The sequence below is a fragment of the Cherax quadricarinatus genome, chromosome 68 (assembly GCF_038502225.1).
Source record: "Cherax quadricarinatus isolate ZL_2023a chromosome 68, ASM3850222v1, whole genome shotgun sequence".
In the NCBI taxonomy this organism is placed as follows: domain Eukaryota; kingdom Metazoa; phylum Arthropoda; class Malacostraca; order Decapoda; family Parastacidae; genus Cherax; species Cherax quadricarinatus.
The window spans coordinates 21,696,999-21,712,451 of NC_091359.1; the positions used below are offsets into that span (position 1 = coordinate 21,696,999).

General features: G+C 39.9%; 1 protein-coding gene across 5 annotated transcripts in view; it reads right to left on the reverse strand.

Moving 5' to 3' along the window:
* LOC128697671 (protein arginine N-methyltransferase 1-like) overlaps positions 1–7,172 on the reverse strand; it is a 58,445-nt gene extending 51,273 nt beyond the window's left edge. The window contains exons 1-2 of one of the 5 annotated variants that reach the window (XM_070099767.1): positions 7,090–7,172; positions 1,593–1,739 (exon numbers count right to left, since the gene is read on the reverse strand). In XM_070099767.1, the coding sequence (XP_069955868.1) occupies positions 1,593–1,730 (138 nt within the window). In that variant the 5' untranslated portion in view covers positions 1,731–1,739; positions 7,090–7,172. Of the gene's footprint in view, positions 1–1,592; positions 1,740–6,759; positions 6,885–7,085 lie in introns of those variants that run through there. The other 4 variants (XM_070099765.1, XM_053789496.2, XM_070099768.1 and 1 more) reach the window with 4 other exon arrangements.
* Between the last annotated feature and the right edge of the window lie 8,281 nt (positions 7,173–15,453).

Consider the following 15,453-nt stretch of genomic DNA (forward strand, 5'->3'; position numbering starts at 1 on the left):
TTTCTCTTTACTTAGGGCATAGGTTATAAGACATTCTGGCAGGATGACACTACCAATGGTATCAAAAATGAAAGGATGTTGCACAAATGTTACACATGGGTTATTATCGAGGTTTTTTATATTTCCTCAACCACTTGTAAAGTAAAGTAAAGTTTATTTCTTTGTAAAGGTTACAATGTGTAATTACAATTTTGATTTGCTAAGTACAAAGATAGCCACTATCATGCCCAGGAATTTTGGGTAAACTAATCCTAATACATAGTAACTAATTAAAACTAAATAAGATAATAGTACATAGTAACTATACTTAAAACTAGACAAGTAATAGTGGTTAGCTGTTTAACAATCTTATTTAAACTTAATTCAATCTTATTTAAATTTAGAACGAGTAGGGTTTGGTAAAATAAGCTTGAAATTGCACACAAAATCTACCTTACAAGTAATGGTGCAGGTGGTAACACATGTACTTTATGGAATGGCAGAATTAAAAGCCAGGAGGTCACATGATAAGACTAATTAGCAGATGTTTTGGTAGATTTGGTTAATATTGAGAAATAAGATGATTTTATGGATTGGCAGAAATAAGAGCCTAGTTAGCAGATGTTTGGTTGATTTGGTTAATATTGTGAGATAAGACAATTTTTTAGCAATGTCCTAAATTTATAAGCTGTCAGGGGATCCCTGACCTGTTCCATTAGTGAGTTCCAGATCTTCGGGCCTTTTATGTGCATAGCGTTCTTGCATAGTGAGTCTGACTCGAGGGATGTTGAAAAGTGCCTTATGCCTTGTATTATGCCTGTGCATTCTGTTGTAACTGTCAGGGAGTAGTTTTAGGGGAGGGTTTACAGTGGAGTTTAATGTTCTGTATGTGTAGTAGGCACAGTAATAAGAGTGTATGTCTTGTATATTTAGCAAGTTGAGTCTTTTGAAAAGTGGTGGGGTGTGCTGTCTAGCACAGGAGCTGGTTATCACCCGCACAGCAGCTTTTTGTTGGATTATTAAGGGTCTAAGGTGGTTGGCAGTGGTTGAGCCCCAGGCACAGATACCATAGGTGAGGTAAGGATATATTAGAGAGTAGTACAGGGTAAGGAGAGTCATTTGTGGTACATAGTATCATATCTTGGAAAGGATTCCTACTGATTTGGAAATTTTCTTGGCTATGTGATGGGTATGGGACTGAAATTTAAGATTACAGTCAAGGAGAAGACCTAGAAATTTGCCCTCCGTGTGTCTTGATATATGACATGACATCAGTGAATCCCTGGTGTATGCCACACTATTTGCTCTAGCTGGCACTCAATTGAACAGGTGCTCCCACAAGGTACTAAGTGGTCCCAGATTTTTTTAATACTGCACACACCGAGTGTTAAGACCCATTCTATACAGACCAGGTATCTCAGGCCAATCATGCCAAATTTGAAGGCAGCAAAAATAAAATGTAGATCTACGTTCGGAGCTCTACGTGAGTGAACATAGATCTACGTTTGGACAGTTTAAGGTAGCCACTCAAGCTGCATGTCAATAATGGCAACAAGTCATTAAATAAAGCTTATCTTATCTTATCCTGCAACATTTGTCTCCACATTACTAACCTCCACATCTTCGTAACTGGTAAAGTACTCCTCTTGGAAGTCCTCAGCCACTTGTAATGGAATTTCTGCATCAGTCCCTCTCTCATTGTCTACAACCTCTGGTGCCATCCTTGTGCCACAATACACTATGTCAACCATAGAGTTAATCTGAAGAAAAATTTTAATGCATATAATTTCTCTGACTTCAAGTACTTTATTATATACAGGAAGCAGCTATATAAAGTTGCTAAACAGCAATGAAGAACAAAATTTTGGGGGGATTTATCTAATCAGTCTCTCTTTATTTCTCTCTGATAAATTTTCAGAGAATATGGATATTGTTGCAACCCCTGAATGATTGCAATGATTATTATGTATATATATAATTATTACCTTTTCATTTAATTTTATATTGCTTATATTTGCGATAATAGCTAAATCGTAAATGTATTGCTTTATATTGTTATTTGACGTAGTTTCCTTTGTTAGGTAGGATGTAACATATTATGTGCTCAGTTCAAGTCTTGATTGTCTAACTACTGTAATTATCGCTTGTGGCTCGTTAGACTGCCGGCTTCTGAGCTGCAGTTGTCCACGGAGCTATCACGTGATCGAGGGGGGGGGTTTCCTCACCTCGCCTAAAGTATTCAGTCTGCTCTAGACTCGCTTGGTGGTTGGACAGATTGTCTGTCTCATTATTCTTGTTAGTTCTGTAGAACTCTGTTCACAGAACCTTGTATAGACTTAGTGATTTTCGACGTTGTACTGAGGTTGTGTGTCTCATAGACACTCTGAGCATCTCAGGTCCTGAGCTGTAGCTTCTCACCTAATTTGTACTGGTATCTGTGTATTATCACAGTCGGGGATTTTCTTATGCTGAACTTAGATTCAGTATTATGGGAGTTTGGTGACTTTCGTGGAGGATCTGCTGATGGTCTCTACTTAGTGTCGTTATATTATCTCCTTGTTCCTGATTCTGTGTCGCAGTTGCTTGTTGTATTGCTATTGGGCTTTAGCATTCTTTTTGTTGTTCAAGCAGACTGTTCTGGTTGCCAGTCGGTCAAGAAGTTAGTTTATTAGAGGACTTTGTCAGTCACTTGTTTAAGTCTAGTCGAGTCGTGAGACATAGCGAACTACTTAGAGCACTTACACACATACACAAACTTACTTGTACATATTTGTAATATCTTATTAAATGTTAATGTACCAGACGGTACTTAAGAATTATAAATGTGATATGTGCTTTCAGCACAATAATACAGTGGACCCCCGGTTAACGATTTTAATCCGTGCAAGAGGGCTCATCGTTATGCGAAATAATCGTTATGCGAATTAATTTTCCCCATAAGAAATAATGGAAATAAAATTAATCCGTGCAAGACGCCCAAAAGTATGAAAAAAAATTTTTTTTACCACATGAAATGTTAATTTTAATACACACAAACTGAAAAAGGCATGCACAATTACATGACACTTACTTTTATTGAAGATCTGGTGATGATTGATGGGATGGGAGGAGGGGAGAGCATTATCTTCTTACTGTTTAGAAGGGGAATCCCCTTCCATTAGGACTTGAGGTAGCAAGTCCTTTTCTGGGGTTACTTCCCTTCTTCTTTTAATGCCACTAGGACCAGCTTCAGAGTCACTGGACCTCTGTCGCACAACAAATCTGTCCATAGAGCTCTGTACCTCCCGTTTCTTCAAGACTTTCCTAAAATGGGCCATAACATTGTCATTGAAATAGTCACCAGCACGGCTTGCAACAGCTGTGTCAGGGTGATTTTCATCTATAAAGGTTTGCAGTTCAAACCACTCTGCACACATTTCCTTAATCTTTGAAGTAGGCACAATGGATTCCACAACTGGCATAGGCTTCTCAGGGTTAGCCCCAAACCCTTCAAAATCTTTCTTAATTTCCATACTAATTCTCACCCTTTTTACCACAGGGTTGGCACTAGAAGCTTTCTTGGGGCCCATGGTCACTTATTTTCCAGAAACACCACCGAAAACACTGTAATAATACGAAATATTCCGAGTGTATGCTTGGATGTTACCGCGGAGGCTGGCTGGTAAACAATGGGACGGCCGGCACATGTGAGGGCACATTGGACGCGTCTCGGACGAAAATCGGTATGCGGGTTTTTAATCGGTATGCGGGGCAAAAATTTTGCGATAAAAGTAATCGTTATGCGGAAAAATCGCTATGCGATGCCATCGTTATGCGGGGGTCCACTGTATTGAACTCGAGAGATGTGATATTATTTTGATTATTGTGATTAATTTAATTTAATTTAATTTGATAATATACCTCTAGACTTAATAAATTTATTAAATTTTAATTTCTCTAGTTAGTAGCCTACCAGTTGTAATCCTGAAGCACTATTGAATCATACTGAATTCTAATGGATAATTGGACAAGGATACTGACTAATTGTTACGAAAACCCAGTAACAGGCTGGATGCTAGAAGGGCAGTCCTTTCTAGTATTCACTGGAGATCTCTAAGCTTTTAGAATCGCGTTTTTTGTAACATATACTCGAGAGAAAGGAATCACCCAGTCAAATTGATTTTCAAGACAGAAATGGTGCAGAAGAAGATCTTGTAGCTGAAACTATGGCTAACAGCAAAATACCAAAGGATGTACCTAGATTGTGACAGAATGAGAACAGAACAAAAGAAAATGAGAGAAAGGATACAAAGATGCAATGGGCAAGAGAGATGAGGCTAGAGTCAGGAGAGGCCAATCAGAGTTGGAAGGAACAAGTGCAACAACCACCCACAGAACCACTCACGAAACCCTGTAACCAAATATAGTTCCGATTTTTAAGAGAGGAGAGAGAGAGACACAGCATTAAATTACAGACCAAAGTCACTGACATGCAAAGTTTGAAAAATCATGAAGATAATCAGGAGAAGAGTGGTGGAGCAGCTAGAAAGATTATACACAACAACCAGCATGGTTTAAGAGAAAGGAAATCTTGTGTCACAAACCTACTGGAGTTTTATGACAAGGTGATGGAAGTAAGACAAGAGGAGAGGAGAGGGTTGACTGCATTTTCTTGGAGTGCAAGAAGGCTTTCGACACAGTTCCGCACAAGAGATTAGTGCAAAAGCTGGAGGATCAGGCAGGTATGAGCCTTGTATGGCTCATATAAAATAAATAACTTTTAATAAATAAATTTTAACAAGTCACTTTGACTGGATTTTTTTGGGGTTATTTTAGGTACAGGAGGGTCCTGCTTATATGGCAGGTTAGGTTCCAGGCTACTGATGTAAAGTGAAAAATCACTGTAAAGTGAATCATAGCTTATTTTCACTTTCAAGTACTACATATAAAAGCCTGATAACATGTTTACACTATAATATATTAAGTGTGCAATAGAGCTAGGTCTAAAAGAAATACATACAGTACACACATTACTTACCTCAAAATGTTTTCCTCCATAGCGTAAAGTGAGTGGTGAATATATTTACTGCAGAAGTCTAAATAAATGAAGAATGGGTATAATTGAAAACCAGTGTATTAGTGAAACACTGTAAAACAAGGCCTGCCTGTAATTTACACTATGTATGATAATTGGACATATGTGTACCTGAACCTAAATAAACTTAATGACTTGGAAGTTAAGTCATTTTGTGTGACTTTCTTTTTTTAAGGTTATTTTAAGTAATTTACAAGTTACATTATGCATGATGAAAAACAGTCCAGTGATACTGACAAGATGTGGAAAAAGACAATTAGTATATACAATTTAGGACATTCATTAAAGGAAACGTTTCAGCCTTTAATAAATGCCCTGAACTGTATAGAAGTCTCTTTCCACACTATGCATGATAATTATACTTATGTGTACCCACTTACACTTACACTAGCTCAGTTTCTAGCACACTCAGCTCACACACTGAGGTCTGGGGTTCGATCTCTAGCAAGGGTAGAAACATTGGGCATGTTTCTTCACAGGGGTGTCACTAGCACGTTAAGAGACCATACAATAAGTGTCAGGGGCCCGAGACTGTTCAACTGCCTCCCAGCACACATAAGGGGGATTACCAACAGACCCCTGGCAGTCTTCAAGCTGGCACTGGACAAGCACCTAAAGTCAGTTCCGGATCAGCCGGGCTGTGGCTCGTACGTTGGTTTGCGTGCAGCCAGCAGCAACAGCCTGGTTGATCAGGCTCTGATCCACCAGGAGGCCTGGTCACAGACCGGGCCGTGGGGGCGTTGACCCCCGGAACTTTCTCCAGGTAAACTCCAGGTAAACACCTGTTGTCCATGTTCACCTGGCATTAAAATATATACCAGGTTGTTAGTCGACTGGTGTGAGTCGCATCCTGGGACAAAATTAACCTAATTTACCTGCAATACTCTGCATGACGAGGGGGTTTCTATATGCTATGTCACTGATGTCACCTACGTCTGTATAAGCTGTATGATGTACTTGTAGAATTTTTTTTTTCAACAAACCGGCCGTATCTCACCGAGGCGGGGTGACCCAAAAAGAAAAACAAAAGTTTCTCTTTTTAAATTTAGTAATTTATACAGAAAGGGTTACTAGCCCCTTGCTCCCGGCATTTTAGTTGCCTCTTACAACACGCATGGCTTACGGAGGAAGAATTCTGTTCCACTTCCCCATGGAGATAAGAGGAAATAAACAAGAATAAGAACTAGAAAGAAAATAGAAGAAAACCCAGATGGGTGTGTATGTATATGTTTGTACATGTATGTGTAGTGTAACCTAAGTGTAAGTAGAAGTAGCAAGACATACCTGAAATTTTGCATGTTTATGAGACAGAAAAAAGGACACCAGCAATCCTACCATTATGTTAAACAATTACAGGATGGTAGTACCTCCCTGGGTGGTTGCTGTCTACCAACCTACTACCTAAAACTTGTAGAAGTATATTATTATAATCAAAACTAACCACTGAACCCATAAAAGTCATTGAGCGCTTGTAGAAATATAAATTATTACTTTCTTAGTTACTAATGGAAATAAAAAAAACGACTTTTTTGGTGTTAAGAGACGATATTTTGTTGGGATTTTTAACCCCGGAGGGTTAGCTACCGAAGATAACCCAAGAAAGTCAGTGCATCATCGAGCGACTGTCCATCTTATTTCCACTGTGGTCCTCAATCTTGTTCCCCAGGATGCCACCCACACCAGTTGACTAACACCCAGGTACCTACTTGCTTGCTAGGTGAACATGGACAATATGTATAAGGAAACAAGCCCAGTGTTTCCACTCTTGCCGGGGATTGAACCATAGACACTGAACGTAAGAAGCGTGAACGTTGCCTACCAGACCACGGGCCAATGGTAATTTACACACATTACAATATATAATAATTTGTGTAACTATTTATGTATATCTGTACCTTACTTTATCCCTTACTTACTCTATAAATAAGTTTATTCACGTACAGGTACACAAATACAATTACATAAATTATCATTCATAGCAGCTTATGTGTAGATTATCCAGGATAACCCAAAAAAAGTCAAAGTGACTTACTAACTTGTTGTTAAGTTGTTCCATCACATGGCCGACCACCAGATGTTGTTGTTGTTATTAAGGGTCACCAGAGTTCACACATTCTTCAGTCTTGTAGTTAAGTTTATTTGGGTACAGGTAAGTAAGTAAGTAAGTAAGTTTATTCAGGTATACACAAATACAGTTACATAGAATTATCATACATAGCAGCATATGTGTAGAGAATCTAGGATAGCCCAAAAAAGTCAGACAGTGACTTATTTCCATTGGGGTCCTTTGGGGTCCAGTTCCTGGACCTATTATGTACCTCTGTAATCTTTTGACTACCGTCCACAGGATGGGTATGGGCTGCATAATAAAGATATTAAACTTAAAAGTACACATAAATACAATGATCATACACTGTGTCAATTACCTACGACAATCCCCCCCAAAACCAATAAAGCCAAAAGTAAGGAAAGTTTCCCCTCAATGACTGGACACCATTCACAATATCTTACAGAAAAATAATATGCTGAGAATAAGAAATGAAGCCTATGAAAAATTGATTGCTGACACAGAGTGCTCCCTACTATCCCAAAATTACAAGTATCAGAGACCTAGAGCGCCGTCAAATAACTCAAAAGGTAAAATTGTGCAGAACTGTATTTCCACCTTTCTCACTGCACACACCTCTACTAGTTTTACCACATTTCTTGATCTAAAATCTGCATTTGATATCGCGAACAGAACCGTTATACTACATGAACTAGCCAAAATGAATATTGGTGGTAGCCTACTTTGCTGGATAATAGGATACCTGTCAAATAGAGTATCCTCTATCCACTACCAAGGCTTTAGAAGCGAGTCTAAGTAAGTAAGTAAGTAAGTAAGTTTATTCAGGTATACACAAATACAGTTACATAGAATTATCATACATAGCAGCATATGTGTAGAGAACCTAGGATAACCCAAAAAAGTCAGACAGAGTGACTTATTTCTCTAGGTATTTCTCTAGGTATTTCTCTTATGTCTCTAGGTACACCGCAGGGAGGAGTTCTCAGTCCCATGCTATTTAATATTCTGATTGTGGAAAATTGCATCTATCTGAATGTAACTCATTATGTACATAACAGTAAATGATAACAAAGATAATTATTATTTATCAGAGTTACATAGACTAGTAGGAATTTGGGACACCTAGGTCACAAAAAATGTCCCCCTTCGATACCTACCACTGTCATATCCACAAGTTGTTCTGGACCTATTAATTATAAATGAAATATACATACACCAGGAATACTGGTAAATATATAAATTTGTGGACTGTATATTAAAAATAATAAATGGTTTTATATATTTTTTTTTTTATTTTTTATTATCACACCGGCCGATTCCCACCAAGGCAGGGTGGCCCGAAAAAGAAAAACTTTCACCATCATTCACTCCATCACTGTCTTGCCAGAAGGGTGCTTTACACTACAGTTTTTAAACTGCAACATTAACACCCCTCCTTCAGAGTGCAGGCACTGTACTTCCCATCTCCAGGACTCAAGTCCGGCCTGCCGGTTTCCCTGAATCCCTTCATAAATGTTACTTTGCTCACACTCCAACAGCACGTCAAGTATTAAAAACCATTTGTCTCCATTCACTCCTATCAAACACGCTCACGCATGCCTGCTGGAAGTCCAAGCCCCTCGCACACAAAACCTCTTTTACCCCCTCCCTCCAACCCTTCCTAGGCCGACCCCTACCCCGCCTTCCTTCCACTACAGACTGATACACTCTTGAAGTCATTCTGTTTCGCTCCATTCTCTCTACATGTCCGAACCACCTCAACAACCCTTCCTCAGCCCTCTGGACAACAGTTTTGGTAATCCCGCACCTCCTCCTAACTTCCAAACTACGAATTCTCTGCATTATATTCACACCACACATTGCCCTCAGACATGACATCTCCACTGCCTCCAGCCTTCTCCTCGCTGCAACATTCATCACCCACGCTTCACACCCATATAAGAGCGTTGGTAAAACTATACTCTCATACATTCCCCTCTTTGCCTCCAAGGACAAAGTTCTTTGTCTCCACAGACTCCTAAGTGCACCACTCACTCTTTTTCCCTCATCAATTCTATGATTCACCTCATCTTTCATAGACCCATCCGCTGACACGTCCACTCCCAAATATCTGAATACGTTCACCTCCTCCATACTCTCTCCCTCCAATCTGATATTCAATCTTTCATCACCTAATCTTTTTGTTATCCTCATAACCTTACTCTTTCCTGTATTCACCTTTAATTTTCTTCTTTTGCACACCCTACCAAATTCATCCACCAATCTCTGCAACTTCTCTTCAGAATCTCCCAAGAGCACAGTGTCATCAGCAAAGAGCAGCTGTGACAACTCCCACTTTGTGTGTGATTCTTTATCTTTTAACTCCACGCCTCTTGCCAAGACCCTCGCATTTACTTCTCTTACAACCCCATCTATAAATATATTAAACAACCACGGTGACATCACACATCCTTGTCTAAGGCCTACTTTTACTGGGAAAAAATTTCTCAGTATATATATACAATTATATAACAATTATATATACAATTATATAACAGAAGGAAAATATATCTTAATATCACTCACCAATTTGACTGGAGATTAATGTGTCATGTACAGGATTCCCCCTTTTGCCTACATTTATGAAAAATTTACTGGCCAGAATTTAAATATAAATTAGACAGCTTATCTGAGGTTCCTGGAGTTGTCCTGTCCTGTCGCCTGATACTCAAGCTATGCAGGAATGCACATCCAACAATTTCGCCTCCTATTTGAGAGGTGTCAACCCAATTTTAACCTCTAGAGCACGAAAAATTCTTCCCATTACACTAACGTTCTGTTCAATTCAAACAGGAATGGCGACTGACCTGCCCAGCCGCAGGTTTCCCATTTTCGATAACATACTTCTTTTAAAAATACAACATAGGGCATCTATTTACCTATAAATTACCGTATTTCCGGAAAATATATACAGTATTTTCCACACTGATTAATGCACTCTCTCAATTCTTTACCGGCCTCACCTAAACATATAGCTATCGTGGAAAATATTTTTCCAAAATTATATTGTATAATTTTTTATAATGTAAATGTACATGATTAACGCATTACTGTTGGTCTGTGGTATATTTGAAAGTGGAGAACCAACAAAGAAGCTCTGTGCATGCGCCGGGTGGGCACGCATTAGCAGTCTCGTGGAATATAGGCCTATGGCGTGGGTGTCCTAGTCAACATGGAACATGGAACCTGGTTGATCTGACCCTGATCCACCATGAGGCCTGGTCTCAGACCGGGCCGCGGGGGCGTTGACCCCCGAAACCCTCTCCAGGTAAACTCCAGGAGAAGGGTGTAACACAAATCATTTGTTATTAATAAGGTGTCATGTAACCCTGTACAAAAGGTGGTGTCTTGTGACACAGAGAATGAGTATCATGACACAGGGAACAGGGTGTCGAGTGACACAGAAAGCGTGTTATGGTACAGAGAACAGGGTGTTAAGTGATACGGAGAGAAGGCTTGTCGTGTGGCACAGAGAAAAGGGTGTCTTGTGACACGGAGAGGAGTGTCGTAACACAGAGACAAGGGTGTCTTGTGACACGGAGTAGTAGGAATGTCATGACACTTAGGGAAATGTAGTGTCAAGTGACACGAGATAGGTAGGGTCATGACTAATTGTTATTGTAATGTGATAATAATACCAAAAAAAAATATATTCTTATTTTATGTTTCTTTGCAAATCAAAGACTGTACTCTTTTATGTTAAACAATAATTTTACTAGTAAAGATTAAAAAGTATTGTATGTGTTTTGTATTCCAGACTATATTGCATATTGCAGGTTTGGTAATGGGCGAGTTTATTAATTATACTATAGTCCTATTAGTTTAGCTTCCCCTAGAAGCTTCATTGCCAAATTTGTAATATTGTAATAGCAACATAATGTACAACTGTCATCACCATGCAAATACATGACACGCCAGTATAATTAAACAGACATCAACTATCTCCCGTCATACACGCATTCAAGTATAACTTTACACACACAGAACAAGTATCAAGCACTTGCACTTACCACAATTTTTTTTTAAAGGAGTACTGAAGACAGAACACAGCTCAAGGCCCACAAAACAACACACACCACATAGATAGTACATGAATGTACCCACACCATTACACATAAAAGACAGCATTATTATACCCCGATACACCAGGTATACCATACAAAACATTGTCGAATAAAAGAAAAAACACATCCTTCAACTATACGCAACACACATAACTATAAAGTATTACAGCATTAAACATCCTAAACACCAAGAACATATCACAAAGGTTCAGTGTCTGAATCCTTATAGACACGCACACCACTCACAAAATGCCGTGCCCATATGACAACAGGAAAATGCAAACTCCCTTCCTGTAAGCTTTTTCACCCTGAAATGTGTCCCTCTTCAGTACAGGAGAGACTGTGCTATAACTTAAATTGCCAGACACACCATCTAAAGGGGACAAAAAGATACAAAACATCCAGGCCATGGGAAAACCTGGGTAGCCACAGCCACTCAAGGGGGAAAGGTTTTTTAGTGCCAGGAAGGAAAAAAAACTGGCAGGAAATGGCGGAAATCGTACACCGAATCCAGTCATTCCTGGAGTGCAACCACAGTCGATGGCCTCCACTCCAAACCAACAGATACAGATACTAATGCGAAAAAAAAGTCCCCCCTCCAGTACCAACAATACCACCAGTCCGATGGCATTCTTCTTTGCAAATATACAGGATCTAAAGCCAGCAACGAACAACAAAATACCTTTCATCCGTGGACTGCTTGCAAAGGCAAATGCAATGTTTGCGGCTTTCACAGAGACCCACATAAAGGATCACTTGGACAACGAAATATGGATCCCAGGTTACAACCTATACAGATGCGACAGAGTGAACAGGCAAAAAAAAAAAAGGGGGGGGGGGGTTGGCCTGTACATCGCAGTCACTTGTTTGCACAGAACTGCTTAATGCCTCAAATGATGTAGTGGAAGTTTTAGCAGTAAAGATCGAGAACCAAAACCTAGTCATTTTGGTAGTCTACAAACCTCCGGATGCAACGTCCCAGCAAATCCAGGAACAGCTGTTAAAAAAATTGACCACTGTCTGCAAAGTCTGCCAGCTCCTGCCCCCAACATCTTGCTCCTGGGGGATTTCAACTTAAGGCACCTAAAATGGAGGAATATAGCAAATAATGTTGTTGCAGTGATAACACCAGGAGGCAGCTCTGATGAAAACTCACACACACACACGAGCTTTTAAATCTCTGCACAAAATTCAACTTAAACCAGCAAATAATAGAGCCTACTAGACTGGAGAATACACTAGACCTCATCTACACTAACAATGATGATCTGATACGAAATGTCACCATATCAAAAACAATATACTCAGATCACAACATAATCGAGGTTCAGACATGTATGCGTGGAGCCCCAGACCGACATAATGAGATTAGTCACGAGGGAGCATTCACCAAATTCAACTTCAATAACAAGAACATAAAGTGGGACCAAGTAAATCAAGTCCTAAACGATATAAGCTGGGAAGATAGACTAAGCAACACAGACCGCAACTTATGCCTAGAACAGATTAACTCGGTGGCACTCAATGTATGCTCAAGGCATATTCCTTTAAGAAAAATGAGGAGTAGATGTAAAATAGAAAGAGATAGGCGCTCCCTTTACAGGCGACGGAAAAGAATAACAGAGCGGCTAAAAGAGGCCAATATATCTGAAATGCGTAGGGATTCACTGGTCATAGAAATAGCAAACATCGAACTTACGCTAAAGGAATCTTATAAGAGTCAGGAATCGCGGGAAGAACTAAAAGCCATAAATGAAATCGAAAGAAACCCAAAGTATTTCTTTGCTTATGCCAAATCAAAGTCGAAAACAACATCCAGTATTGGGCCACTACTTAAACAAGATGGGTCCTACACAGATGACAGCAAGGAAATGAGTGAGCTACTCAAGTCCCAATATGACTCAGTTTTTAGCAAGCCGTTAACCAGAATGAGAGTCGAAGATCAAAATTATTTTTTTATGAGAGAGCCACAGAATTTGGTTAACACAAGCCTATCTGATATTATCCTGATCTCACCTTCAAGGACCATAAAATTGTATCAATCGCATCTGCTAGAAAAATGACAGGATGGATAATGAGAACCTTCAAAACTAGGGATTCCAAGCCCATGATGACACTCTTCAGGTCGCTTGTTCTATCTAGGCTGGAATATTGCTGCACACTAACAGCACCTTTCAAGGCAGGTGAAATTGCTGACCTAGAAAATGTACAGAGAACCTTCACGACACGCATAACGGAGATAAAACACCTCAATTACTGGGAGCGCTTGAGGTTCCTGAACCTGTATTCCCTGGAATGCAGGCAGGAGAGATACATGATTATATGCACCTGGAAAATCCTAGAGGGACTAGGACCGAACTTGCACACGAAAACCACTCATTAGTTTCTTTTTCTTGAAATACGAGACGTTACTGTGAATTTCATATAACCTGTAGTTACCAGCGGTCGCAATATACACAACGAGAAGCAATTATTACTACAGAAAAAGCGTCCTTCCTCCAAAATTTGCACCAGTCAACTATAGTGATAATATAGCATTTATTGTGGTGGAGACGGAAAAACAAAAATAGAAAAGCCAGATACAGCGATTGATAAACAAAGAGGTCGACCGTACGTCATTGTAGGAGCTGCCAGATATCACCAGCTCTTCAACACGCAAGTTATACTTTTGTATCAGTCAAATCACATATTACTCGGGTAGATAATTTCCAGTAGATCCTTCATGTGTTAGCTCAAATCACCGACCAGTATGTTTTAAATAAGTGACCCACTGATCAGAGCAGATCGACTGGTCCGAACCCTTGACTGGTCCGAACCCTTGACTGGTCCGAACCCGGGACTGGTTTCAAACAGTTTCGTTGGACAATAAAGCAGACTGTAAACGGATGGGTTTGTAGGCGCCCTTATAAACACAAACATTAAAAATCAGGAACGTGACGGTAAGCTGTCCAATATACAAAAAGAGTTAGAAACAGAAATACAAATAGCTAGAGCTTCATTTAAGGTTATTAATATAATATTCAAGAGGTTGCTAGTAGAATTGCAGTAAATCAACCATTCAAATCATTATGAAGCTGTGTGTAGTCTGTGGTCAGTCAAACAAACGGGCTTCCACATGGATAAATTGTCATTTTTGTGGAAATTGGTGTCACGCTCCTTGTGCAGATATCCCAGAACTAGCTACAAGCAGTATTAAAACAGAGAAGTGTTTTTGGGTATGCCCAAATGAGGAAAATCTGTGGACTAAAATCACAAGGGTATTAAAAGAGGATAACATCAAAGCTGCTTTCATAGAAAACCTGGAAGCTTTCTACAACAGATGGGAACATAAAAAGTCTGGGCTGAATGGTACTGCCCTTGATACTGGCCATGTAGTCACAAACTGTAAGGCTGGAGGTGATGTCCTGGTAGTCAGTAAATGTGGGGCTGATAGTGCTGTCCTGGGAGACAGTAATGGTGAAGCTGGAGGTGCTGTCCTGGGAGACAGAAATGGTGAAGCTGGAGATACTGTCCTGGGAGACAGTAATGGTGAAGCTGGAGATTTTGTCCAGGTAGTCGGGAATTATACGCAGGAAGGAATACATATAAATGACCTCATAGGGGACAGGAGCCATAGTAGGGAAACAAGTGTAGTCAAAGATAAGATAAAACCAATATTGCAAACTAGAAATACCGCAGGAAATAGCAAACAAGAGGACTCCAATAGCAATAGTGAGGATAAATTACCAAAAACAACTGGTGGGAGCTCCATTGTTGGTGCTAGGGAGGATAGGAATAAGACAGGGAAACATGCACCAACAGGGAATACAGTCACAGAAACCCAAGGCAAACGGAAACCAAGCCTGTGCACATACTATGCACTTGGTATCTGCTGGCATGGGAAATCTGGAAAAACAGATGGGACATGCAACTATGACCACCCTAGAAAATGCCATGCCCATATGACAACAGGAAAATGCAAACTCCCTTCCTGTAAGCTTTTTCACCCTGAAATGTGTACCTCTTCAGTACAGGAAAGACTGTGCTATAACTTAAATTGCCAGGCATACCATCTAAAGGGGACAAAAAGATACAAAACATCCAGGCCATGGGAAAACCTGGGTAGCCACAGCCACTCAAGAGGGAGAGGTTTTTTAGTGCCAGGAAGGAAAAAAAACTGGCAGGAAATGGCAGAAATCGTACACCAAATCCAGTCATTCCTGGAGTGGAACCACAGTCGATGGCCTCCA